General features: G+C 42.5%; 1 protein-coding gene across 2 annotated transcripts in view; it reads left to right on the plus strand.

Annotated features, from left to right (window-relative positions):
• The window catches only part of PLEKHG1 (pleckstrin homology and RhoGEF domain containing G1), a 216936-nt gene that overhangs the window by 14490 nt on the left and 174716 nt on the right, over nucleotides 1-27730 (plus strand). Inside the window, exon 2 of one of the 2 annotated variants that reach the window (XM_084625153.1) lies at nucleotides 27193-27297. The exons of the other annotated variant lie outside the window; for it this stretch is intronic. Within the exon in view, the coding sequence (XP_084481279.1) occupies nucleotides 27270-27297 (28 nt within the window). The 5' untranslated portion in view covers nucleotides 27193-27269. The remainder of the gene's footprint in view (nucleotides 1-27192; nucleotides 27298-27730) is intronic. 2 annotated transcript variants of the gene reach the window in all.

A 27730-nucleotide genomic window follows, 5' to 3' on the forward strand; every position in this document is an offset into this window, starting at 1 on the left:
TTGATCTTGCTTTTCTGTAAAAGCTCAGTTCAGTGGTTGGGTCTGATATTGGCCCTTTGTGGCTTTACTTTTAATTATATAAAGAGCTACCAAATACTGGCTAGCGAATGTGCCACACCCATAATTCTGATGTTTCCGATGACATTTCCTCTGTAAAAGATTTTGAAGAGGAAAAAAAAAGGTTGGCTGTGTGAAGTTTATATTTGTTCTGATACATCCTAATTCAACAATTACATCAGCACTGTGGTTTCTCTCCCCCCCCCCCCCCCTCGCCCTTTTTTTTTTTTCCTGATTGGTTTCTAAGCTTGATTCCTTTAAAAATAACATTAAGACACAGCCGGCCTGATTTTTTTTGAGCAGAATTAATGGGAGCTGCTGGTGCTCAGCACCTCTGAAAATCATGCCCTCTGTGTAATGGAGAAGGAAATATCAGATCTATGCGATTGCTCCAGGAATTCAGAGGCTGTATTTAATATGCAAAGTGTGTTTTCTTAAAAGGCCAATGCACTTTTTAAAAAATGTTCACTGCTCATCTGAGCATCATTGTATTCTTTGTTTAGGCCAGATCTAAGCTTTGTTTTTCATGCCCCAAAATCAAATGCCTAAGAGCTAGAAAGATGCATAGGAAGGGAAGGGCACTGTACAGCTATATGGAAATTGGTTCCTTAAAGATCTTTTCTGTCATTAGTGTGTGAAGAAGGCGCATAGAATGAGCAAAAAGGGTTCCAGCTGTGGTGATGTCATTTTGTGATGTGGAGACTTTATTTATTTATTTTAAACTGGTAAAGTAAGTAGTGAGTTGTTAATACAACGACCCTGCTAAATTTATAACCCACTCCAGTGGATTCTGTCTGACGTTCTCCAGCAGGAGGGCAAGAGAGATCATGCACAAATAAAACCTAATGTTCCCGTGTGATATTTAGACTCAATGTACTAGACCAGGGGTGGGCAAACTTTTTGGCCTGAGGGCCACATCTGGGTATGGAAATTGTATGGTGGGCCATAAATACTCACGAAATTGGGGTTTGGCTGCAGGAGAGGGTGAGGGCTGGGCGTGCAGGCTTTGGGGTGGGGCCAGAAATGAGGAGTTCAGGGTGTGGGAGGGGCTCCAGACTGGGGTAGGGGGTTCTGGTGAGGGCTCTGGCTGAAGGTGCAGGCTCTGGGGTGGGGTTTGGGATGCAGGAGGGTGCTCTGGGCTGGGATCAAGGGGTGCAGGAGGGTGGGAGAGGGATCAGGGCTGGGGTAGGGGCACAGGTTGGGGTGGGGGGAAGAGCTCCGGCTGGGAGCGCGGGCTCTGGGGTGGGGCTCAGGATGAGAGGTTTGGGGTACAGGAGGGTGCTCCAGGCTGGGACCGAGGGTTTCAGAGGGTGGGAGGGGAATCAGGGCTGGGCAGAGGGTTGGGGCACAGGAGGGGGTCGGGGTGCAGGCTTCGGGTGGTGCTTACCTCAAGCAGTTCCTGGAAGAAGCGGCATGTCCCCACTCTGGCTCCTACACAGAGGCACGGCCAGGTGGGTCTGTGCACTGCCCTGTCCGCAGGTGCTGCCCCTGCAGCTCCCATTGGCCGCAGTTCCCGGCCAATGGGAGCTGCAGGGGTGGCTCTTGGGGCGGTATGTGGAGCACCCTGGCTGTCACTACGCATAGGAGCCGGGTGTGTGTGTGGGGGGGTGCTGCTGCTTCTGGGAGCTGCAAGGAGCCCTGACCACGCCCCAGGTCTGGAGAGCCGGACCTGGAAATCCCCTGAATCATAGAATATCAGGGTTGGAAGGGACCTCAGGAGGTCATCTAGTCCAACCCCGTGCTCAAAGCAGGACCAATCTCCCCAATTAAATCATCCCAGCCAGGGCTTTGTCAAGCCTGACCTTAAAAACTTCTAAGGAAGGAGATTCCACCACCTCCCTAGGCAACGCATTCCAGTGTTTCACCACCCTCCTAGTGAAAAAGTTTTTCCTAATATCCAACCTAAACCTCCCCCACTGCAACTTGAGACCATTACTCCTTGTCCTGTCCTCTTCTACCACTGAGAATAGTCTAGATCCATCCTCTCTGGAACCACCTCTCAGGTAGTTGAAAGCAGCTATCAAATCCCCCCTCATTCTTCTCTTCTGTAGACTAAACAATCCCAGTTCCCTCAGCCTCTCCTCATAAGTCATGTGTTCCAGACCCCTAATCATTTTTGTTGCCCTTCGCTGGACTCTTTCCAATTTATCCACATCCTTCTTCTAGTGTGGGGCCCAAAACTGGACACAGTACTCCAGATGAGGCCTCACCAATGTCGAATAGAGGGGGACGATCACGTCCCTTGATCTGCTTGCTATGCCCCTACTTATACATCCCAAAATGCCATTGGCCTTCTTGGCAACAAGGGCACACTGTTGACTCATATCCAGCTTCTCGTCCACTGTCACCCCTAGGTCCTTTTCGGCAGAACTGCTGCCTAGCCATTCAGTCCCTAGTCTGTAGCGGTGCATTGGATTCTTCCATCCTAAGTGCAGGACTCTGCACTTATCCTTATTGAACCTCATCAGATTTCTTTTGGCCCAATCCTCCAATTTGTCCAGGTCCCTCTGTATCCTATCCCTGCCCTCCAGCGTATCTACCACTCCTCCCAGTTTAGTATCATCCGCAAATTTGCTGAGAGTGCAATCCACACCATCCTCCAGATCATTTATGAAGATATTGAACAAAACTGGCCCCAGGACCGACACCTGGGGCACTCCACTTGACACCGGCTGCCAACTAGACATGGAGCCATTGATCACTACCCGTTGAGCCCGACAATCTAGCCAACTTTCTATCCACCTTATAGTGCATTCATCCAGCCCGTACTTCTTTAACTTGCTGACAAGAATACTATGGGAGACCGTGTCAAAAGCTTTGCTAAAGTCAAGAAACAATACATCCACTGCTTTCCCTTCATCCACAGAACCAGTAATCTCATCATAGAAGGCGATTAGATTAGTCAGGCATGACCTTCCCTTGGTGAATCCATGCTGACTGTTCCTGATCACTTTACTCTCATGTAAGTGCTTCAGGATTGATTCTTTGAGGACCTGCTCCATGATTTTTCTGGGGACTGAAGTGAGGTCCCTGAGCCTGCTCCCTGGCAGGAGCTCAAGGACCGGATTAAGAGGTTGTCTGGGCTGTAGTTTGTCCACTCCTGTACTAGATCCACCTACACCAGAATGGCACTCTTTCATTTTAAAAAGGTGACCATTCAACATGACCCTTTAACCAAAGTGTCCATTTACATGGCTGGAGTTCTAAAGAGACTAATACAATGAGAAATGTAATGATCAGATAAATATTTATGCACACTTGTCTTAGCAGCATCTTCTTATTTTAAGGTTTGGCATGTATACAGTAGCATTTTAAAGACCATGTTTGTTTGTCTACATTACAAAATCTGTTGTAGTTCTGAGGCATCCATATTTATTATATATATTGTTAATTTTAGTGAAAACATTTTCTGCCCTTTTTTTCCCCCCCAAGTAAATTCAGCAAAACAGTGTGGACCTAATGCTACCTCCATTGTTGGATTAAGCCTTGTATGTTTTATGGTGAAAAAGATATTTTGCCAAGAAATTCTTGCACATTAAAATGTCAAACAAAATGAATTAAAACAAAATGGCAAGACACATGCTCTACTTCCCGGCATATATACAAGCAAGTAGACAGCACTTTCCCTCTGACATTTTCTATTGTTACAGTCAAATGATCAGGGAAAAGTATACACTTCCTTTTGTGTCCAGCAGATAGGAATTCTTAATTGGTGACATTACTTTTTTTTCTCAAAAGGAAATGAATAGGCTACAGTTGATGATTGCACATCTGTTGTTTTGTGTAAAGCATCCTGTACAGCAGTGAAACTGTCCTGAAGATTTTTTTTTTCTTTTTAACAGGAGGGATATTAGTTACATCTGATTACATTGTTTCATAGACACAGGTGTAGCCAGAACATAGGAAAACAAAATGTAAGCTGGAGGGTGACTTTGCTTATACTTTTCCAAACAAATACGTTTTAAAAAAAAAAAAATCTTGCAAAGACTTCAAGGGTATACTGAGTTGTTTGTGTGTCATTGTGGGGTGAGTCATGTCCTTGCAGTGTGATTAGGGTGACCAGATGTCCCGATTTTTATAGGGACAGTCCTGATTTTGGGATCTTTTTCTTACATAGGCTCCTATTACCCCCCACCCCCTGTCCCGATTTTTCACATTGTATGTACAATGCTTCAAATCACAAACTGACCAGGGCTTCCACTTTGGAAAGGAGAGACAAATATATTATGTTGTATGTTAATACGGAAGTGTTACATAACTTTTATTACATAAGATTTCAAGAAAGTTATTTTTAAACTTGCCAGACCCTTGATCCCTACATTTTACTGTGAAATTTGTTTTTTTGTTTGACAGTTATAAAATGTTTTAAAGTCTCTCTCTTTAAAAGTTAGTGGCCAAATACTCCTGTGGCTTGTGCATATGTAGTGCCGCTAGCAAATTTCAAAACTCTCTGAAAAGAGCTTAGGCAAAAATCATTAGAGTAAGCCCCATGACACTGTCTTTTGAAAACTGTGCAAATAATAGTGTGGAATCAGTTGCAGTGGTGGAGGCAATGTGAAAAGTGGGAGAACTGTTACAAAACAAGAATAGCTATATTGTACTTTCCACATACATGGAAAAATAGCTTTTTAAAGTCGTCATAAACAACTTGTGCTACAGTTAACACAGAATTGTTTTGTATGTCCTTGCTGTTCCATCAAAACAGGGATCAAATGTAGCTGCAGGTAGGAAAACCAGAGCAGAGCAGGAGAGACTTGTGCAGACAGTGCTCTGGAAAGTCTAGTACAGTGCAGCATAATGCTTCGATTTTATTTATTTATATTATATATATTTTTACAACTATGAAACACGGATCACTGTGTAAAAAATTTCAACATTTGCCAAGAGTTATGGAATAGTGGCATCTGGCGTTACTGCATTCCCCTTCACCGTCTCTCCCCCCCTTGCCCCCCGTAAGTTTATATTCAATATTAATGGTACTGTGTGTTATCAATTTGCAAATATTGACTTTTTGTAGTGGCTTCTCCTGTTAAAAATACATACTCGTATCTTGGGGAAGGCATAGAAATTGTGTATACATATGCACAAATCTTCGGCCACCTGTGAATTCATGTTATTGCCCACTATTACTTCAAAGGCAGGGCTCAAAAGAATGAAATGTCACTAGCAAACGTGATTCTGTCCATCTTTGTATGAAGTTTATTCCCTTCTGAACACTTCACTTGCTTTTGTGTAGCTCTTGAACTTCAATTTCCTGATTTTGTGGTGGAAGAAAACAAAACAAATAAGCAAACAACTGTGGCATCACACCAGAAGTTTACCCATCTCTCTCTTGCTATTCACTTCTAAACAGTGGCCTGACTCTTTCCCCCCACAATATAAAATTACAGCCAATACAAAATAATTACTAGCATAAATGAAGTCTGTTATCTTGACCTCTTGCTCCTACATATGTGAATTATTATTATTTCAGAAACATTACTGTGTCATTTACAGTCAAATGCATACAAATAACTGGATGAAGTGTGGATGAAATATTAAGATCAAGCTTCATAAAAGGGGTAGTTCTCATATCCCAGGAAAAAAAGAAGCAGCAAAAAATGTGGACGTTTCTATTTTACTAGTAGTAAAGCTGGCCCAATTTTCTGTAAACTAAATTGTCCAAGAGTAGTTTAAACAATTAAGTAGTCCCCTTGCTTTCTGAATGCGAGTTGTAGACTTTCTATTCATGCCTCACAACTGTCATGCCTTTTAAACATTTAGCTTATCCCCACAGGATTTCAGACTTATCTTGCATCTGTTGGCAAGCCTTACATTGTAGCTAAATATTAGTCATGGCACCAGTCAAGTAATACAGGATAAACCCATAGAATTAATTGATATCTATTTGTACAACTTACAAGTGTTTGTAAATTCCATTTCAACAGTCCCTTAAAGAGACACTGTTACACCGTACATTTTTATATTTATATCACATCTTAAAACATATTGGAGTTAGTTTTTAAAACTTGAGAGAGACATTTGTGTCTCAAATATTATACTAGTATAACTTTTACGTATATGTATAGAGTAATGGCCCTAATAATTAAAAAAAATTAATCTTGATGAATTGCATGTTTAATGACACTGTTAAACAATAATAGAACAACATATTTTTGGATATTTTCTACATTTTCATATGTAGTGATTTCAATTAAAACACAGAATATAAAGTGTACAGTGCTCACTTTATATTTTTATTACAAATATTTGCACTGTAAAAAACAAAAGAAATAGTATTTTTCAATTAATCTAATACAAGTACTGTAGTGCAATCTCTTTATCATGGAAGTTGAACTTACAAATGTAGAATTATGTACAAAAAATAACTGCGTTTAAAAAATAAAACAATGTAAAACTTGAGAGCCTACAAGTCCACGCAGTCCTACTTCAGCCAATTGCTCAGACAAACAAGTTTGGTTACAATTTAAAGGAGATACTGCTGCCTGCTTTTTGTTTACAATGTCACCTGAAAGTGAGAACAGGTGTTCACATGGGCACTGTTGTAGCCGACATCACAAGATATTTATGTTCTAGATGCACTAAAGATTCATATGTCCCTTCATGCTTCAACCATCACTCCAGAGAACATGTGTCCATGCTGATGATGCATTCTGCTTGATAATGATTCAAAGCAGAGTGGACTGACACATGTTCATTTTCATCATCTGAGTCAGATGCCATCAGCGGAAGGTTGATTTTCTTTTTTGGTGCTTTGGGTGATGTAGTTTCCGCATTGGAGTGTTGCTCTTTTAAGAGTTCTGAAAGCATGTTCCACACCTCGTCCCCCTCAGATTTTGGATGGCACTTCAGTTTCTTAAAGCTTGGGTCGAGTGCTGTAGCTATTTTTAGAAATCTCACATTGGTACCTTCTTTGTGTTTTGTCAAATCTGCTGTGAAAGTGTTCTTAAAATAAACTTGTGCTGAGTCATCATCCGAGACTGCTATAACATGAAATATATGGCAGAATGTGGGTAAAACAGAACAGGAGACATACTATTCTCCCCCAAGGAGTTCAGTCACAAATTTAATGAACACATTATTAATGAGCATCATCAGCATAGAAGCATGTCCTCCGGAATGGTGGCCGAAGCATGAAGGGGCATACAAATGTTTAGCATATCTGACACGTAAATACCTTGCAATGCTGGCTACAAAGGTGCCAGGCGAACACCTGTTCTCATTTTCAGGTCACATTGTAAACAAAAAGCAGGCAGCAGTATCTCCTGTAAATTGTAACCAAACTTGTTTGTCTGAGCAATTGGCTGAAGTAGGGACTGAGTGGACTTGTAGGCTCTCAAGTTTCACATTGTTTTGTTTTTGAGTGCAGTTATTTAACAAAAAAATCTACATTTGTAAATTACACTTGCATGATAAAGAGATTGCATTATGGTACTTGTATGAGATTAATTGAAAAATACTATTTCTTTTATCATTTTACAGTACAAATATTTATAATAAAAAGCGAGCACTGTACACTTTGTATTCTCTGTTGTAATAGAAATCAATATATTTGAAAATGTAGAAAAAGTCCAAAAACATTTAATTTACGTTAGTATTCTATTGTTTAACAGTGCGATTAATCGTGATTGATTTTTTTAATATCAATTAATTTTTTGAGTTAATCATGTGAGTTAACTGCAATTAATTGACAGCCCTGCTAATAATATTTTACATGTTCAAACTCCAGTACAGACACTAGCTAAAATGCCCTTACTGTTATGGTATCCTGACTTTGGAAGCAAATGTAAACTTTCCTAATATATTTTAAAATAAATAAATTAAAAAATGCATCTTGTAGCAGTAATTTGTATCCTTATACCAAGCGTGATTAAAATAAAGCATTTTAAACTGACCTTGGATGTATGTATTTACTACGTGTGTATATAATAAAACACGTTTGTTTTTTGAAGTAACCTCAACAGAACACTTTTAACAAAATCTTGTGGTATGTATCTCTAGGGTAAAGAAGCTGTAAGGAGCACATCTTAAAAACAGAGGTTAATCTCTTTCTATATCAATAGCAGTTCAGTTTGCAGAAGAAATTAAACAATTTCCTTCTGGGAAACCTATTTTCTTCTCTTGACCTTTACTAAAAATAAATATTTTGTTATTCTGTTTTGGAGGACTTTTCAGAAAGTATTTTATACGTGGAAAAATAAGGCCTCTCTGTACATATCTATGTAACTGCATAGCTGCAGTACATCAGAGGTTTGTTATGGTTTTGGTTTTGTTCCTGTTCCTCTGTTGTAATTCAGAATTGTGCCAGCATGGAACGTGACGGGAGCAATAACTAGTGTGTCCCTCAGGAGAGGATAATTTCTCCCTCCATCCCCTTAAACATTATAATGATGAATTTAGCCTTAGGTGCTTTCCCCAAGCTATTGTGATAATCTATAATTCAAGCCAGTGTGTATTGTATATAATTTAGATATGTGAAGTCACTTAGTAAGAGAAACTAATATTCTGTGTTGCTTTGCAATCTAAATGTACAAGAACTTTATGGAAAACTGATCTCTAACCCTGTTTTCAAAGCAGATTTGAGACCATATAAATACTTTAAAAAACAAAAAAAACCTACACATTACCAGGTATATTTTCAAGTTTTCTTCCAGTATAGACAAATTTTAACCCTCAAAAAAAAAAAAAAAAAGAGCAAGAGTACTTGTGGCACCTTAGAGACTAACAAATTTGTTAGAGCATAAGCTTTTGTGGGCTGCTCACGAAAGCTTATGCTCAACAAATTTGTTAGTCTCTAAGGTGCCACAAGTACTCCTGTTCTTTCTGCAGATACAGATTAACACGGCTGCTACTCTGAAACCCTCCAAAAGTATTTTCAGGTTTCAAACATGTTGAAGTATAGGGCTGCAGTGAAAAGTCTCTTCTGTACATATGGAGAGTAGATTTTAACATTATGATTGGTTTATAACTTTGGTATGTGTGTATTTAAACTAAGGAAATGTGTTGGTCTTTGAAATGTTACATTTAAAGAATGAATTGAACAGTTTCTTTAAACAAATATCAATGCATAATTAGTCAGAAGAATTTTTGTTTTTCTTTACTGTGAATTCTTCCTATTCCTTTTTGAGTTTAGAAGAGGCTCTCCCCCCCTTTTTTTTTTTTTGCACAAAGAAAATATTCCTTTATTAAACTTTTTTGTTTAAAATGCACTTTGACGTCCATACATTTTTTTTCAGTGATGATCCATCAAAGAAATTAAGGATCTGGTTCAAATTCCATTAAAGTTAGACTGGACTTTTAAAGGGGGATTTGTTTAAAAAAGTTATGTTGTGTCTAAACTGTATTGTACATCGTTCTCCATTGCCAGCAACAAATAATGGAGAGAAATAAGCTGATGCCTTTCAAAAGGATCTCTGCACTATTTATGATTGTGGAACAGAGAACTTTTTGAACGTTTCGTGTACAGGATCATTGTTGAAATATGATACAATTCTATTTAAAATGTGGAATAAAAACTTAGTCAGATTTTTCTGCGTGTTTGCATGAGAAACAGGTTCACAGTTTAATGTCTGGCTTGTATAACAATATTTATCAGCAGTTACATTATACCTGCTTTTAAACAATGCAATATAATGTTTGATTCTATTGTGTCTTCTAATAGCCTAACAGATGTGCCTCAATTTGGATAAGACAATGACTTCTTTATAAAATGAGGATTAGTCCATTTAATTTAGTTTGCTACTGAATTAATTATGAATAAGGGTGGATTTATTATAGTAGTGACCATCTGTTGTGCCCAGAAATGTCCAGCAGACTTTGAGAAGCAGAGATGACTTCAATCACAAGTCAGTACTGAACATAATATACACACTGTCATCATCATAGGGCAAGGAAATAAAAGATGGATGAATAGATAAATGTAAGATGTAAATAATTGTTTTATGAAAGCATTATCTTCCTCATCCCTTCCACATTTTTCTGGACCAATAACCATTTAGCTGTTCATATATATCAGTGTACATTAGTGAGGTGTGGAGTGCCTCCTGCAAAGGGCAACATTAGATATTGTCCATTGCTGTTTGCAGTGTTGTTGTAGCCGTGTTGGCCCGAGGATATTAGAGAGAGACAAGGTGGGTGAGGTAATATCTTTTATTGGATCAACTTCTGTTGGTGAAAGCGCCAAGCTTTTGAGCTTGTGTCATAAATATAAAGGGAAGGGTAAACCCCTTTGAAATCCCTCCTGGCCAGGGGAAAGCTCCTCTCACCTGTAAAGGGTTAAGGAGCTAAAGGTAACCTCGCTGGCACCTGACCAAAATGACCAATGAGGAGACAAGATACTTTCAAAAGCTGGGAGGAGGGAGAGAAACAAAGGGTTTGTGTGTCTGTCTGTATGCTGCGCTTGCCAGGGACAGAACAGGAATGGAGTCTTAGAACTTTTAGTAAGTAATCTAGCTAGGTATGTGTTAGATTATGATTTCTTTAAATGGCTGAGAAAAGAATTGTGCTGAATAGAATAACTATTTCTGTCTGTGTATCTTTTTTGTAACTTAAGGTTTTGCCTAGAGGGGTTCTCTATGTTTTTGAATCTAATTACCCTGTAAGATATATACCATCCTGATTTTACAGGGGGGATTTCTTTATTTCTATTTACTTCTATTTTTTATTAAAAGTCTTCTTGTAAAACACTGAATGCTTTTTCATTGTTCTCAGATCCAAGGGTTTGGGTTTGTGGTCACCTATGCAAATTGGTGAGGCTTTTTATCCAACATTTCCCAGGAAAGGGGGGGTGCAAGTGTTGGGAGGATTGTTCATTGTTCTTAAGATCCAAGGGTCTGGGTCTGTAGTCACCTAGGCAAATTGGTGAGGCTTTTTACCAAACCTTGTCCAGGAAGTGGGGTGCAAGGTTTTGGAAAGTATTTTGGGGGGAAGGACGCGTCCAAACAGCTCTTCCCCAGTAACCAGTATTAGTTTGGTGGTGGTAGCGGCCATTCCAAGGATAACGGGGGTAATATTTTGTACCTTGGGGAAGTTTTGACCTAAGCTGGTAAAGATAAGCTTAGGAGGTTTTTCATGCAGGTCCCCACATCTGTACCCTAGAGTTCAGAGTGGGGGAGGAACCTTGACAGCTTGCCTGATTTCGAGCTCGGTGTCAGCTCGAAATCAGGCAAGCTCAAAAGCTTTTCACTTTCACGAACAGAAGTTGATCTAATAAAAGAAATTACCTCACCCATCTTGTCTTATGCAAAGGGGTAATTCCTTCTGCTCCCACTGGAGTAAATGGAAATTGAGGGCACTCAGCACCCTGTAAGAGGAGTCCAGAATCCCACAGGATCAGGCTCTCCTGCCCATTCTTTCCATCACTCCACCTCCTTCCTCACAGCATCTGGCTGTGATGCAACCCCACGGGCCTATCTAAGTTATTGCTGTAAAGTCATTTTGTCTATATTCTTCATTATGCAAAATGGAGTTTGTTACTGTATATTGTCAAATCATATTTTGTCTCTCAGTGATCTCATGTCAGGAGATTGTATATAAAAATGATTACTGTGATGTACGTAGTTATATAATGGTAGGAAAGATATGATTACAGTAGAACCTCAGAGTTACAAACACCTTGTATATGGAGGTAGTTCGTAACTCTGAACAAAATGTTATGGTTGTTCTTTCAAAAGTTTACAACTGAACATTGACTTAATACAGCTTTGAAACTTTACTACTCAGAACAAAAATACTGCTTTTAACCATCTTAATTTAAATGAAACAAGCACAGAAACAGTTTCTTTACCTTGTAAAATCTTTTTTAAAAGTTCCCTTTATTTTTTTAGCACTTTACATTTAACACAGTACTGTGCTGTATTTGCCTTTTTTTTTTTTTTTTTTTTTTTTTTGTCTCTGCTGCTGCCTGATTGTATATTTCCGGTTCCAAATAAGGTGTGTGGTTGACTGGTCAGTCCGTAACTCTAACTTTCTACTGAATATTTTTTGTACTCTAGCTTTAAGTGTATGGAGTTTCCTTTCCCATGTGCTGGGATGGGGGCTGTAGAAGATATCCTCTACAGAGCAATAAACACATTGCTTGCATTGAGACTTTGTGGGTTGTTTCCTTAATGAAATAACCACTCCAGACTGAAGTACATGTTTTAGTCTTTCTATATGAAAAATAGAATGCTTACCTATAATGACATCTTCAATCATTAAAAGTGAAATAATTTTAAAAATCTGATTTTACTTTCTACAATTTGTACTGTTTAACTTTTTGCACTTCCTTCAGCTTGAATGATTAAAATAAGAGAGCCAATTTCACTTGCAAGTTCTCATGCACAACCCCATTGTTGCAATAAATGGATTGCTAAAATGCTATTTAAGCAGATATTTTTAAGGTGTCAATGGTCATCTTATCTGGACTCCATAGTAGGAATAAGAATAGACAAAATTCCCAAAGGAGTGTATTCTGTACTCTGCACAACATGTTGATATTACTCAGTGTGTTTAATTTTTGCTGGTGAAGTATTTGTTTTTCTTAGAAATGACATTCTAGAATGGTAGGCTCAGTCATGCAGCTAGGATATTTTGATAACTGAAGATACTTTTCAGAAATGTTGCATCTTGAGGATGGAGAAAGGAAAATACAGAAGTATTTTAATTGGCTTTGATTTATTTGTTCAGCTTTGCCTGAACTTCAAAGAATTTTAGAGTAGTAATGTCTTGTGTTGTGATTACTTAAACCTGCTGACATTTTGTGGTGAACTTTGGTGGGGTGGGGAGAAGCAGAATTGTCTAACTGGAACATCACATGTTTTATATTTCTCTGCTCTTTAAATTGTTGTGGATGTTTAGCTGAAACCAGAATTGTCCAACTCCCCTCCCCCCCCCCGTCTCTGCTTTTTTGTTTTTTTGATGAGAAATCTCAACTTAGTGGAGTTTTTCCAATATTTTTGTCAGGTTTTCCGCAGTTTCATTCTTTTGGACTTGTATGCTGCTATGTATGACCATATATAATCTGTTTATACTGTGAACAGAATTGCCAATCCCCAAAGTTGAAAAATCATGAAATTGGTCCCAAAATCTTTCCTAGGAAGTAGAGAAATGAGAGTGGCAACCAAACAGAGCTTCTTGGTTTCTGAATAGAGTAGTGCATTACAGGTGACATTGTCACATTTGTCCTGTACTATAGATGAGGTGTGGTTAGAAAAAGCATGTTCACAGAACTTTTAGAATGCACATTCTGCTTTTATATGGCACTTTTGAGACTTTACTAGATGAAAAGTGCTTTACAAACTGCGGTACATATGTACAGATTCTGTAAAATGTTTAACCCCTGTGTGAAGGGGAGCAACCATGTGGATAATTGCTGCATAGTATGTTGAACAATAGTGGGGATGGAAGATAACACAAATCTCTGTTAAGAAAATTGCTATGGATTCATTAGTGTCCATGAAGAAAAGACAGGACATCTTCTCAAGTTCTAATAAAAGAAACCAAACTGTATGTGGCAAGGTACAATAAATTTTGTAGATCTCAGGCATAACCTGCACTTCTGGAAAACTTTGGATCCAAATCTGAACTGTACATGCATGAACTCATGTTCCTTATAATGCCTGGAAGGATAAAGTGATAAGTTATCCCTGCTGGGTTTTAAGCTTCTAGTTGTAGGTTATATAGTTATTTCAAACCTCCTAACCTAAATGAATTGTCACCCTAAATGAATTGTCCATTTGAACATTCCAGGTTTAAATTTGTAGTGCTCTTTCATGTCCTCCATATTTTTTAATTCATACATTCTTTTTTCAGTTGAAACGATAAAAACAATATTTCAATTGGTATGTTTCCAGTAACCTAGCAGCATATGATGTAAATGAGTTTTGTGGGTGCACTAATGGATCAGTTACTCTAAATCAGGGGTGGGCAAACTACGGCCCGGGGGCTGCATCTGGCCCTTCAGACGTTTTTAATCTGGCCCTCAAGCTCCTGCCAGGGAACAGGGTTGGGGGCTTGCTCCACGCGGCTCCTGGAAGCAGAGGCACTTTCCCCCCTCCGGCTCCTACATGTAGGGGTAGCCAGGGGGCTCTGCACGCTGCCCCCCCTCCCCCCCCCAAGTGCCGCCCCTGCAGCTCCCATTGGCCAGCAAATGGGGCCAATGGGAGCTGCGGGGATGGCGCCTGCGGATGGGGCAGTGTGCAGAGACAGGCTGTGCCTCTGCGTAGGAGGCAGAGTAGGGACATGCTGCTGCTTCCAGGAGCTGCTTGAAGTAAGCGCCACCCGGAGCCTGCACCCCAGATCCCCTCCTGCGCCCCAACCCCTCGCCCCAGCCCTGATATCTCTCCTGCCCTCCAAATGCCTTGGTCCCATCCTCCTGCACCCCAGAGCGTGCACCCCTACCCCAGACCGGAGACCCCTCCCACACCCTGAATGCCTCATTTCTGGCCCCCACCTCAGAGCCCTCACCCCCCTACCCACCCCAACCCCCAATTTCATGAGCATTCGTGGCCCACCATACAATTTCCATACCCAGATGTGGCCCTCGGGCCAGAAAGTTTGCTCACCCCTGCTCTAGATGTTTGAGAGAATCACTTTGGGGGGAGGAGACTGAAGTGGAAACAACACTTTGTTCTGATGACATTTAAATATTGTTGAGATGTAACAAAACAGGTGGTTTAAAGTAATATAAATCAGCGAACAGCTTCTTATTCATATGATTGTGTAGCCAGGTCTCTGAAATGTGGAGTCACAGTATTGTATTTCCAGAAAAGTCTACTGAATCATTAAACTAGGATACAGATTTATAGAGAATTTGGTTTGGTTTCTGGGGAAGCGATGATTATTATGGGAAAATGTTCTGAGTGGTGCTATTAATTTAAAAACAACTGACTTAGACAAATGGTTTCAGTTATTAGCTAGATTAATCCAGAACAACGTCTGTCTGTCCAGCTTGTCCACAGTTTACTTTTAAAAATACAATAGCTTAAACACATCTTATAGCTAAGCAAACATAAAACTTAATTATCATATGATTAATATAATCTGTAAATCAAATCTGTGTCTTAATTTTTTTCACACCATGCATTCTTCTCAAATAAAGCTAAGTCATAAGAACAATTTAACAGAAGCAATGTATTGTATTGATTTATACATTAGGTCAATTTTTAAACTTTTTTTTACAAAACTTTAAAAAGTGACTAGTAATTTTGGGTGTCCAACGTGAGACATCTGAAAGGGGCGATTTTAAGAAAGTGCTGAACGTCCACCCTCAGCAAGGTATCTCAAATCGGGCATTCAAAATTGCTAGTAACTTTTTCAAAAATCTTGGCCTTGATTCCTTGTTAGAATTGTGATGCATTTTAGTATGTACATATGCACCCTTGAGGGAGGGTCTGATCCTTAATGGTTCTGTCAATGGGAATTGAGAAACGCTGAGCATCTCTAAGGATGACTACCATTTTTGCAGCCCAGAGCAGTGTTCTGAATATTCACATGTTGAGAAGATTTCTCTCCCCAGCTCACCATATACAAACTGCCAACTGTTTGAAAATAGGATGTAACTGACATTTCTGAAATTGACATATCTGAACCTATTCGCTGCTGGTGTTTAGCTGAAAAGAAAACTTTTGTGACATTGGCAGTGTGGGTGGCCATTGAAGAGACTGCAAACTAATTCATACCTTCCTCTAGGAATTTATCAGTCAGAACAACTTCATTGTTAAAAAGCTGTGTCACAGGGTTCTGAACTACATCTTAAAGGAATTATTTATGGTGCTGACCTTTGCTACTTTCAAGAGCCTCGCCTACACTTGAGAATTGCACTGTCAAGAATAAATAAAACTGTTTTTTAAATTGTGTTACTGCAGAGGCTCAGGGCTCTAGTTATGGACGAGGACCTCTGTGTGCTAGGTGGTGTACAAATGCAGAACAAAAAGACTGTCTCTGCCTGAAGGCGCTATAATCTTTAACTGAACCTTTAATGGTATCATGTGGCTACAGCAGCCATTTTGGCTAGCATTAAATCTGCCTGACATATCCACAAACAGCATTTTCTCTGATTCTTGCACTCCCAATGGATTGTGGATACCTACAGTTCCCAACCTGGGTCCTCAAAGCAGGGACTTGTGGCTGTGATAATCTAGAGTTGAAGAGATGCTGTAACAAGGTTCTTTTGGTTTTTTTTCCCCAAATAAGACCTCTATAGGGAGGACCAACTGCATATTGCTTTTTCCCTGCAGGAGCCACTGCATTGGTGCAGAGTGACCCAATCTGGTGCAAGTGTAATTACAACAGTTCTGGCAACAGTTGTGCATCATTCAGGCTCCTTTTGTGCAAGAACACAAGTTGTGTTAAGAGCATGGCAGGTGCTCGCAACAAAGCTTGCAATCTTAATGCTCAATCTTAAACTTGGCAATGTGTGACACCAGCATTCTAAATTTGTGACAGATGGCTCAAATATGGAACTCATGTATTTTGCTGCATTTCATACCACGACTGAATGATTAGAATGGTTTTTAATTTTAAACAGTGTTTTGTCACTGTGTGAATTAAAGAAAACATTTAAAAAAAACTGCACAAATTCATTCACATGTAAACATAAAGACCTCTTACATAGATCATCAGAAGGATTATCCCCAACCCAGACCTCTGCTGGAATAATTGTTATCCTTCATGTGCACCAGCTACTGAAGTTAAATTAGACAGGTATTTAGCTGGGGGTTACACAACTATTTACCAAACAGCAGTAGAATGCTGGGGATTAGGAAACCTGACCTCCGATCCGTGGCTCTGGGAGATGAGTGAGGTTCAGGGATTAGAAACAGGATAACCAATGCCTGTCTCGTTGACACACACCTTCCAGAAGTGTGGTTAATTAGATTGGATTTGTCTGTGGGTTCTATTCCCAGTCCTGCCTGAAATGATCTTGTGCAACCTCTCTCAGCCTCCTTTCCCAAATTTTACAAATAAATCAGTATTTGACTGCCTTCTAGGGTTGGTGCATAGGGTCTTGCTCATTAATGAGGGCTGTGAAATGCATGGAAAGAGTCAGCAGTTAGATTTGAACTTGGGTCCCTGAGGCCATGGGGTGTTTTTGCAGTGTAGTAGAACAGGCAAACTGATTCAGCCAAAATCTGGTATATTTGAGGAGTCTGTTTGCAATACCAAAATTCTCTAGTGCAGAAAAGACTCTGTGGTGTTGTAGTTTGGACTACATAACCATAAGGCTGGCTGACTCCCCCTCCGGCCCCTTCCAAACCTGATGTTTAATTTATTCTTTCAGATAGAAATATCATGAAGTAAACATAACTTTTAGCAATGTGGGCCAGGATTACCACAGATGTAAATACCAATGGAAGGGTTTATGCTGTCTCAGCAGTCCCAAGTTGGCAGCCTTTGCTTTTGTCCGCAAAAATAGCGGCAAAACCCTATAAAGAGTTCAGTGCATTACTGTGCAGTGAAAAATGGGTGGTATGCACTGAAAAGAGGGGTGTGACTTGGACAGCTGGAGCATGTGCCTCTTCAGTGGCTCTCTTCAGAGCCTCCTGCCAGCAGGATCCTCCCTGTGAAGTCCCGGCAGAAGTTAAATGTGATTGCCTGCATGCAGATAGACGCTCCCCAGCAAAACCTCTGCTTCTAGATTGAAATACTGCCTGCCGTGGACAGGGCTGAGTCCCTCCTCAGCCATGATAGACTTTGCAGGAGCACAGTGCATCGTGGAATAGACTTTATGCTTTCCTCGGTGGTAGCTTTGCTGAAATTGGCTCAGAGTCCATTAATTTGTCTCCCTCCTTCACTTTCACCTATACTTAATTCTTAAGCATAGATACTGTAACATTTTTAATAGTGCTTCATGATGAGTTTAATAGCTTTTTTTAAAAAATTTAAAACTGTACTGGAATGTATTGGTTTGAGTTAAAATTCTCTTTTATAAATTCCATTGCCTTTGGGAGGCTAAAGGGCCCCTGTTTAAATTTGATACGTTAGGGCTCTCTAGATTATTTGTAAAGGCTTTGGTGGGGGTTGAACTTCAAAATTGTACATCTTGTTGAGGTACCATTTGAGAAATGTCTTGCCATCATTGCACTAAAAAGGAGCTGGGCAGTATTATTTATACTGTGCCTTGTGGCACTTTACAATCTAACACAAGAAAAGGAAACACCAACAAAGCTTTACATAAGAGTTCAAATCTTGGTCAGAAAGTTTTCCAAATGGAGAGTTAGAAAATGTTTCTGTTAACATGAGACGTGACTCATTTCAAAGGCTGTTCTTGAAATACCTTGAGTCCAATAACTGTACGCACAGGGAGAGAGAGCCGTTTAGTGGAATACAGGTAGGCTAGTGCACATAGCCTTCTGCATTTGAGAGACCATGAATATCTTCCTGTTTTTGTTTTTAAAGAAGGTTCCTGAGCTGGTTTAATTTTGTGAAACTGATTAGGCCAAGGGGTAAAAAAGAGTTCATTTTTCTGCAGTTTGCCTCCCCAGTGAGGGAGGGGGGAAGGGCCAGGGTAAGAAAAAGTAAGGAAAATGAGGAGCTTGTGACTGATGTGACACTTGTTAAATTAGCATGCCTTATTGGGTCAGCACTGAACAGGCAAAGAGAACTTCAGTAAGGCAACATATGATACATCAGCCCACTGATACCATGGGAAGTACTACAATGGATGTGGAGATAGTAATGGAGAGAAGGCTGAGATGGGAATATAGAAAAAGTGAAAGGAAACATGCAGTAATCCTGCAGAAACAGCCATGAAGTTGAATCTAATGAAAGCAAATGCTTCTTTCTTTTTCCTTTCCTTTCCTGAGGACCCAGAAAGCTCCCATATTTTAAGAAAGCTGTAACACCTCATATTCAGACTCTGCCTGATGAGACAAGACACCTGAAACTACAGTTAAATAACTGGCTCTCTGTGTGTTTGAAATTTTAAGGGTGTGGTGGTTCTTTGTTTTTTGTTTTTGTTCAGATGAATATACTGATGTGATCTCACAACTGGTAGATGACTCTGTGGTCTCCCTGTGTAGTTCAGCCAGGGTTGTCCTTCGGATTTATGGGGCCCTATGCAGTATTATTAAATTGGTGCCCCTATGGCTGATGGCAGCACGGGCTCACAGGCCGCGGGAGGGGGGAGGGACAAGGCAGCAAAGGATACAGAGATGCCCGGCCCACCTCATGGCAGAAGAGAGTCGCTGTTTCCCACAGCGAACCCCTTTATCCTCTCCCTCATGCAGAATGTGTGGCGCCTTTGGCTCTGTGAATACAGCCCCTGTCTAAGGAGACTGCAGTGCGTGCTGGGTGTGTGGGAGCCGACCCGCTCTTACCTGCTGTCATGGGCGGTGGGTGAAGCTGCTGCTTGGGGAGGCTAGCTCCCTAGCCCACCTCTTCTGCCTGTGGCCCTGCCCATACTCCACTCCTGCTCTGCCCCAGGCCCCACCCCACTCCGCCCATGCCCCGCTGTCGCCCCGCTGTCTCCCTCCTCTGTTCCGTCCCCTACCCCACTCGTCCCCTTCCAGCCAAATCCCTGAACCCAAATGAAGCAAATGACATTTGAAAACACTCTTCTGCAATTTCTTTCTAAAGAAAATGGAGCATGTTTCCCGCTGCAGGCCAGATGGTGACGACTGGACATGCAGAAGATACCTAATTAAAAGCACTAAATTTGGGGAAAAAAAATGCCAGTCACAGGTTTTTTGATATGCCCTGAAGTTTGTCAGATTTATTTGCAAAAACTTTGCAGTAAGGGTGAGTCAGCTAGCTGTCTTGCTGAATACAACATTAAATATTGTGGAATACATGATGCAGCTCTTCTCTGTTTACATTTTCTTAATCAGTATTTTAGAACTGATTTTATAAGATTACTACATATTTAACTCATGAAACAAAGACTTATTTTAAATTAATCAGTCACAGGTTTAGTGCGTTCATAACAATGTTCATTGCCCTTAGAAAAAGGGAACACGATATATCAACACTACGAAGTTAGGTCAAATTTATAGAAGTCAGTTTTTATATAGAGCATTTTGTGTGGGGACACACACAATCGACTAAGTGCATTAACTCGGCGGAGTGCTTCCACAGTATTGAGGCTAGCATCAACTTCTGGAGCGTTGCACTGTGGGTAGCTATCCCACAGTTCCCGCAGTCTCCGCCGCCCATTGGAATTCTGGGTTGAGATCCCAATGCCTAATGGGGCAAAAACATTGTCATGGGTGGTTCTGGGTACATGTCGTCAGGCCTTCCCTTGCTCCCTCCGTGAAAGCAACGGCAGACAATCGTTTCGCACCTTTTTTCCTGAGTTACCTGTGCAGACATCGTACCATGGCAAGCATGGAGCCCGCTCAGCTCACTGTCACTGTACTTCTCCTAGGTGCTGGCAGACACAGTACTGCATTGCTACCCAGCAGCAACCCATTGCCTTGTGGTAGACGGTGCAATAGGCCTGATAGCCATTGTCATCATGTCTGAGGTGCTCCTCGCCGCCTCAGTAAGGTCGGTCAGGAGCGCCTGAGCAGATATGGGCGCAGGGACTAAAATAGGGGTGACTCAACTGGGTCATTCTCTTTAGTCCTGCTGGCAGTCCTATTGTACTGTCTTATGGCAAGCTGGCAGGAGATAAGGATGGCTAGCAGTCCTACTGCACTGTCTGCTGCCAGCCAAAGATGTAAAAGATAGATGGAGTGGATCAAAACAAGAAATACACCAGATTTGTTTTGTATTAATTTGCTCCCCCCTCCCTCCGTGAAATCAACGGCTGACAATTGTTTTGGTGAGGGCTGTCAGGGGCACCTTGAAAAGTTTAATGGAGATTCAGTTGTGCCTGAAATACCAGGGGGAGGGATAGCTCATTGGGTTGAGCATTGGTCTGCTAAACCCAGGGTTTTGAGTTCAATCCTTGAGGGGGCCATTCTGTGTGTCAGTTGTTCTTGTTTCTCCTTGATGTGAAGTCACCCCCTTTGTTGATTTTAATTCCCTGTAAGCCAACCCTGTAAGCCATGTCGTCAGTCGCCCCTCCCTCCATCAGAGCAACGGCAGACAATCGTTCTGCCCCTTTTTTCTGTGCAGATGCCATACCACGGCAAGCATGGAGCCCGCTCAGATCACTTTGACAATTAGGAGCACATTAAACACCACACATATTATCCAGCAGTATATGCAGCACCAGAACCTGGCAAAGCGAAACTGGGCAAGTAGGCGACGTCAGCGCGGTGGCAAGAGTGATGAGGACATGGACACAGACTTCTCTCAAAGCATGGGCCCTGGCAATGTGGGCATCATGGTGCTAATGGGGCAGGTTCATGTGGTGGAACGCCAATTCTGGGCCCGGGAAACAAGCACAGACTGGTGGGACCGCATAGTGTTGCAGGTCTGGGACGATTCCCAGTGGCTGCGAAACTTTCGCACTTTCATGGAACTTTGTGACTAGCTTTTCCCTGCCCTCAGGCACAAGAATACCAAGATGAGAGCAGCCCTCACAGTTGAGAAGCAAGTGGCAATAGCCTTGTGGAAGCTTGCAACTCCAGACAGCTAGCAGTCAGCCGGGAATCAATTTGGCGTGGGCAAATCTACTGTGGGGCTATGCTGCAAATAGCCAACACAATCAAAGATCTGCTGATATCAAGGGTGGTGACCCTGGGAAATGTGCAGGTCATAGTGGATGGCTTTGCTGCAATGGGATTCCCTAACTGTGGTGGGGCCATAGATGGAACCCATATCCCTATCTTGGCACCAGAGCACCAAGCCGGCGAGTACATAAATCGCAAGGGGTACTTTTCAATAGTGCTGCAAGCACTGGTGGATCACAAGGGACATTTCACCAACATCAACGTGGGATGGCCGGGAAAGGTACATGACGCTCGCATCTTCAGGGACTCTGGTCTGTTTCAAAAGCTGCAGGAAGGGACTCCCAGACCAGAAAATAGCCGTTGGGGATGTTGAAATGCTTATAGTTATCCTTGGGGACCCAGCCTATCCCTTAATGCCATGGCTCATGAAGCCGTACACAGGCAGCCTGGACAGTAGTCAGGAGCTGTTCAACTACAGGCTGAGCAAGTGCAGAATGGTGGTAGATTGTGCATTTGGACGTTTAAAAGCGCGCTGGCGCAGTTTACTGACTCGCTTAGACCTCAGCAAAACCAATATTCCCACTGTTATTACTGCTTGCTGTGCGCTCCACAATATCTGTGAGAGTAAGGGGGAGACGTTTACGGTGGGGTGGGACGTTGAGGCACATCACCTGGTTGCTGGTTATGCGCAGCCAGACACCAGGGCGGTTAGAAGAGCACAGGAGGGTGCGGTACGCATCAGAGAAGCTTTGAAAACCAGTTTCATGACTGGCCAGGCTACAGTGTGAAAGTTCTGTTTGTTTCTCCTTGATGAAACCCCTGCCCCCACCCACCCCCTGGTTCACTCTACTTCCCTGTAAGATAACCACCCTCCCCTCTTCCCTTCAATCACCGCTTGCAGAGGCAATAAAGTCATTGTTGCTTCACATTCATGCATTCTTTATTAATTCATCACAGAAACAGGGGGATAACTGCCAAGGTAGCCCGGGAGGGGTGGTGGAGGAGGGAAGGACAAGGCCACACAGCACTTTAAAAGTTTAAAATTTTAAAACTTATTGAATGCCAGCCTTCTGTTGCTTGGGCAATCCTCTGGGGTGGAGTGGCTGGGTGGCCTGAGGCTACTGTGTTCTTGGGCATCTGGGTGAGGAGGCTATGGAACTTGGGGAGGAGGGCGGTTGGTTACACAGGGGCTGTAGTGGCGATCTGTGCTCCTGCTGCCTTTTCTGCAACTCAACCATATGCTGGAGCATATTAGTTTGATCCTCCAGCAGCCTCAGCACTGAATCCTGCCCCCTCTCATCACGCTGACGCCACCTTTCAGCTTCAGCCCTCTCTTCAGCCTGCCACCTCTCCTCCCTGTCATTTTGTGCTTTCCTGCACTCTAACATTGTCTGCCTCCACGCATTCCTCTGTGCTCTGTCAGCGTGGGAGGACAGCGTGAGCTCAGAGAATACTTCATCACGAGTGCATTTTTTTTCACCTTCTAATCTTTGCTAGCCTCTGGGAAGGAGAAGATCCTGTGATCCTTGAAACACATGCAGCTGATGGAGGAAAAAAAAAGGACTGTGGTATTTAAAAAGACACATTTTGTAGAACAATGGGTACACTCTTTCACGGTAAACCTTGCTGTTAACATTACATACATAGTACATGTGCTTTGGTTCTAAGGTCGCATTTTGCCTCCCCCCACCACGTGGCTAACCCCACCCCCCTCCTCATGGCTAACAGCGGGGAACATTTCTGTTCAGCCAAAGGCAAACAGCCCAGCAGGAATGGGCACCTCTGAATGTCCCCTTAAGAAAAGCACCCTATTTCAACCAGGTGACCATGAATGATATCATTCTCCTGAGGATAACACAGAGAGATAAAGAACGGATGTTGTTTGAATGCCTGCAAACATACACTGCAATGCTTTGTTCTGCAATGATTCCTGACTACGTGCTACTGGCCTGGCGTGGTAAAGTGTTCTACCATGGTGGATGGAGTAAGGCTGCCCTCCCCAGAAACCTTTTGCAAAGGCTTTGGGAGTACATCCAGGAGAGCTTTATGGAGATGTCCCTGGAGGATTTCCACTCCATCCCCAGACGCGTTAACAGACTTTTCCAGTAGCTGTACTGGCCGCAAATGCCAGGGCAAATTAATCATTAAACATGCTTGCTTTTAAACCATGTATACTATTTAAAAAGGTACACTCACCAGAGGTCCCTTCTCCACCTGGCAGGTCCAGGAGGCAGCCTTGGGTGGGTTGGGGGGTACTGGCTCCAGGTCCAGGGTGAGAAACAGTTCCTGGCTGTCGGGAAAACTGGTTTCTCCGCTTGCTTCCTGTGAGCTATCTACAACCTCATCATCATCATCTTCCTTGTCCCCAAAACCTGATTCCGTGTTGCCTCCATCTCCACTGAAGGAGTCAAACAACACGGTTGGGGTAGTGTTGGCTGAACCTCCTAAAATGGCATGCAGCTCATCATGGAAGCGGCATGTTTTGGGCTCTGACCCAGAGCGGCCGTTTGCCTCTCTGGTTTTCTGGTAGGCTTGCCTCAGCTCCTTAAGTTTCACGCGGCACTGCTTCGGGTCACTGTTATGGCCTCTGTCCTTCATGCCCTGGGAGATTTTGACAAATGTTTTGGCAGTTCGAAAACTGGAATGGATAGCATGGATTCCTCTCCCCATACAGAGATCAGATCCCGTACCTCCCGTCTGGTCCATGCTGGAGCTCTTTTGCAATTCTGGGACTCCATTATGGTCACCTTTGCTGATGAGCTCTGCACTCACCTGCAGCTTGCCACACTGGCCAACCAGGAAATGAAATTCAAAAGTTCGCGGGCCTTTTCCTGTCTACCTGGCCAGTGCATCTGAGTTGAGAGTGCTGTCCAGAGTGGACACAATGGAGCACTCTGGGATAGCTCCTGGAGGCCAATACTATCTAATTGCATCCACAGTAACCCAAATTCGACCCAGGAAGGCCGATTTCAGCGCTAATCCCCTTGTTGGGGGTGGAGTAAGGAAACCGATTTTAAGAGCCCTTTAAGTCGAAAAAAAGGGCTTTGTCATGTGGATGGGTGCAGGGTTAAATCAATTTAACGCTGCTAAATTCGACCTCAACTCCTAGTGTAGACCAGGGCTAATTTACTTTGTGTGATCTCCATAACAATAGATGTGTGTGAAATTTCACCAACTTTCAAAAATGTTTCCAAAGATTTTAGGCATAACAAAGGATTTTATATCTTACTAGGTACTGATTTTGCTGGAGCGTTCTCTTAAAACTAGTTCATCAGCTAGAGGTAAAGAAAAGGAAACTCTTTGTCCAGCTATCTGGAAGGACAGGGGTGTTGTTCCTTTATGGGCTCTCTTCAACAGGTGTTGGTAGTGGGGAAGAGGGTGAAGGGAGAAAGGACAGGAAGACTTTGGAAGCATGTTTTTTTGTACTATAGTAATTAAAATTAAAATGTGTATTTTAGATAAGGGTGGTCTTTTGAAGGATTTATTTACAACACTATATGTCTGAAGATCCAAGCATTTAAGGCTAAAGATGATTATGCATCTAAAAATCTATGCAAGGATTTTTTAGAGATGTGATTTTTTTTTTTTATAATCTTCACCAACTCACTAATGAAATGTTTTTAAAGCACATTTTAAACTAAGGTCCTGTAGACTAACCTGTTCTGAGTAAATATTACAGTAATGCACAACTGTTTTGCTCAGTAAATTCAGAGACTGACAGTATATACTGGGGATTGGCAAATGCCTGTTAAATGGCTTCATTACCACTCAATGGCTCTTTAACAGTTTCAGTGTTGTGCTAATAGGTCTGGCAGGCTTTTTCACTTTTAAGTTATTAGATTCCCTCTGGAGTAAGAGTCGCCAGGCTGCAGCAGCCAGCTGTGAAAGCCTGCAGGAAGGGTCAGAACTGGGCTAGGAAGAGCCAGGAGGGTAGACACTAAGATCCAGTGGTGCCCCAAATTTTCAGGTGGCTTATGCAGCCGCGTATGCCTAAGGACGGCCCTGAATTCAGCTCTGCCTTCCACTGATTAATTTAATTGAAAGTTAGTGTCAGTATTATGTACTGTATGTGCCAAAATTCTTTTATAGTATGAACTGTGGAATAGATCAGAAAAATTAGAAATTATTAGGCTTTCTTATATACCAACAATGGGATTACATAACTGGAAGCATTACTGGAATTCCATTATGGTTTTACTTAATAAATCAGTACTTTGATTAAACTTTAATGTCTGAATAAACCAGACAAATATATAAATACAGTTATGTAAAAATTAATATTTAATTACTACCATAGTTAGGTTGTGGTTTGTTTGGGTTTTTTTATTCATTTCTTCATTACTAATTTTGGGTGGCTACTCTGGAAAGGTTTCACTTAAGTTGCTTGTACCCTGAAAAATGGAAGCAGAGATACTTTAATCTGAATTCACTGGGTTTAACTGTGGGATACTAATGCTTCTGTGACTAACTAAGATCAATCCCTTCATAATGAGTTGGGAAACATTGTCTTAAATATTTACTTTTCTCGACTCATAGTTCTGTTTTTTCCACTTCTACTGTATTTCCAGCACTAGATCATATCACTGAGTAAGATCTAAAGCATGTTCTCCTCGGGGAAGGTGCTTCAAGTGTTGTTCAATCTGAACCTTGCAGTCTAATTCTGTATCTACATACATTTAAAAAAAACTTGATAGAATGCGTTTTACATCCAGCCCTGTGGTATGGCATTGTGCTGCCAAGTAGAAAATGTAGAGTTAATTTACTGACTCTAGTTCAGCTTTTTTCAAATGTGGTCACCAGGGGCTTTCCTTCTAGCCACAGCCTTCTCTGGTGCTCCTGCATACACTGCCTTGGGTGTTGGTTGCTAGGAGTGCCAACAAGGGTTGGGCCCTGCCCCCTCTGGAGACACCTGGGGCACAACACTGGAGGAGCAGGCAGCCAGGCTCCCCATCTTCCCAGGGATGGTGGGACTCAGGCTTTGGGCTTCAGCCCTGGGGTGGTAGGGCGGCAGGCTCTGGCTGCAGGGCTTCAGGCTCCGGCCCCAGGCTCCAGCTGTGTGTCTTTGGGCTCTGTCCTCTGGCCACAGGGCCTTGGGCTCCAGCCCCCTTCTGCCTCCCCCGATACCCGATCCAGGGCTTAATTTGTCCCCAAACTTGCCAGGGCTGAGTAAGTCTACTGTGAAAAGTGATACTTGTATGTTTTGTTAATATCTCTTTTCACAACAGATTTACTAGCTAGCAATAAATAAAATACTCTGATTTGGACATGTATATGTGCATATTTATTTGTGCATATTTTTGTTTTTCCTAAAGCTAATTAAGTATTTTAGGAAAAAGTGTGAGAGCGGCCACCAGCAAGAGTTGGTGGCCGCAAATAATTTGGCTGAGAACCCCTGCTCTAGTTGTCTTTGGCACTGGGCCTATGGAAATGTATATGTTATGAAAAATGACCTTTTTGGCCTTTGAAAGACGCATGCCAGATGGTTGCTTGTACATGTCTGGCTCTAGAGCACGGTTCAACAACCTTTGAGAAGTGGCATGCCAAGTCTTCATTAATTTAAGGTTTCCTGTGCCAGTAATAAATTTTACATTTATAGGGGTCCCCAACGGAACCCCAGACTGGCAACAGACTGAGCGGAGCCAGCAGCCAGGACCCCGGCTGGCATGGACCCGGATGGCTGGAAACCCAGACCAGCAGCGAGGTGAGTGGGGCTGGTGGCTGGTATCCCAGGCCGGCAGCAGGCTGAGTGGGGCTGGGACTCCGGCTGGGACCCCGGATGGCAAGGGGCCAGAAGCCAGGACCCCAGACTGTCAGCGAGCTGAGCGGGGTGGCAGACAGAACCCCAGACTGGCAGCGGCTCACCTGCTGCTGGTCTGGGGTTCCACCAGCTCCTGCCAGCCGGGGTCCTGGCCTCCGGCCCCGCTCAGCCTGTTGCCGGCTAGGGGTTCTGTTCACCCAGGCTGGCAGCAGGCTGAATGGGGCTGGGGCTCCGGCTGGCAAGGGGCTGGTAGACGGAACCCCAGACCGGCAGCAGGCTTAGCAGGTTCGGCGGACAGAACCCCAGACCAGCGGTGGACTGAGCAGCTCATCCCGTCACCGGTCTGGGGTTCTGTCCACCGGGTCCTGCCAGCCGG

The sequence above is a fragment of the Lepidochelys olivacea genome, assembly GCF_965140295.1.
Source record: "Lepidochelys olivacea isolate rLepOli2 genome assembly, chromosome: 3".
Taxonomy (NCBI): domain Eukaryota; kingdom Metazoa; phylum Chordata; order Testudines; family Cheloniidae; genus Lepidochelys; species Lepidochelys olivacea.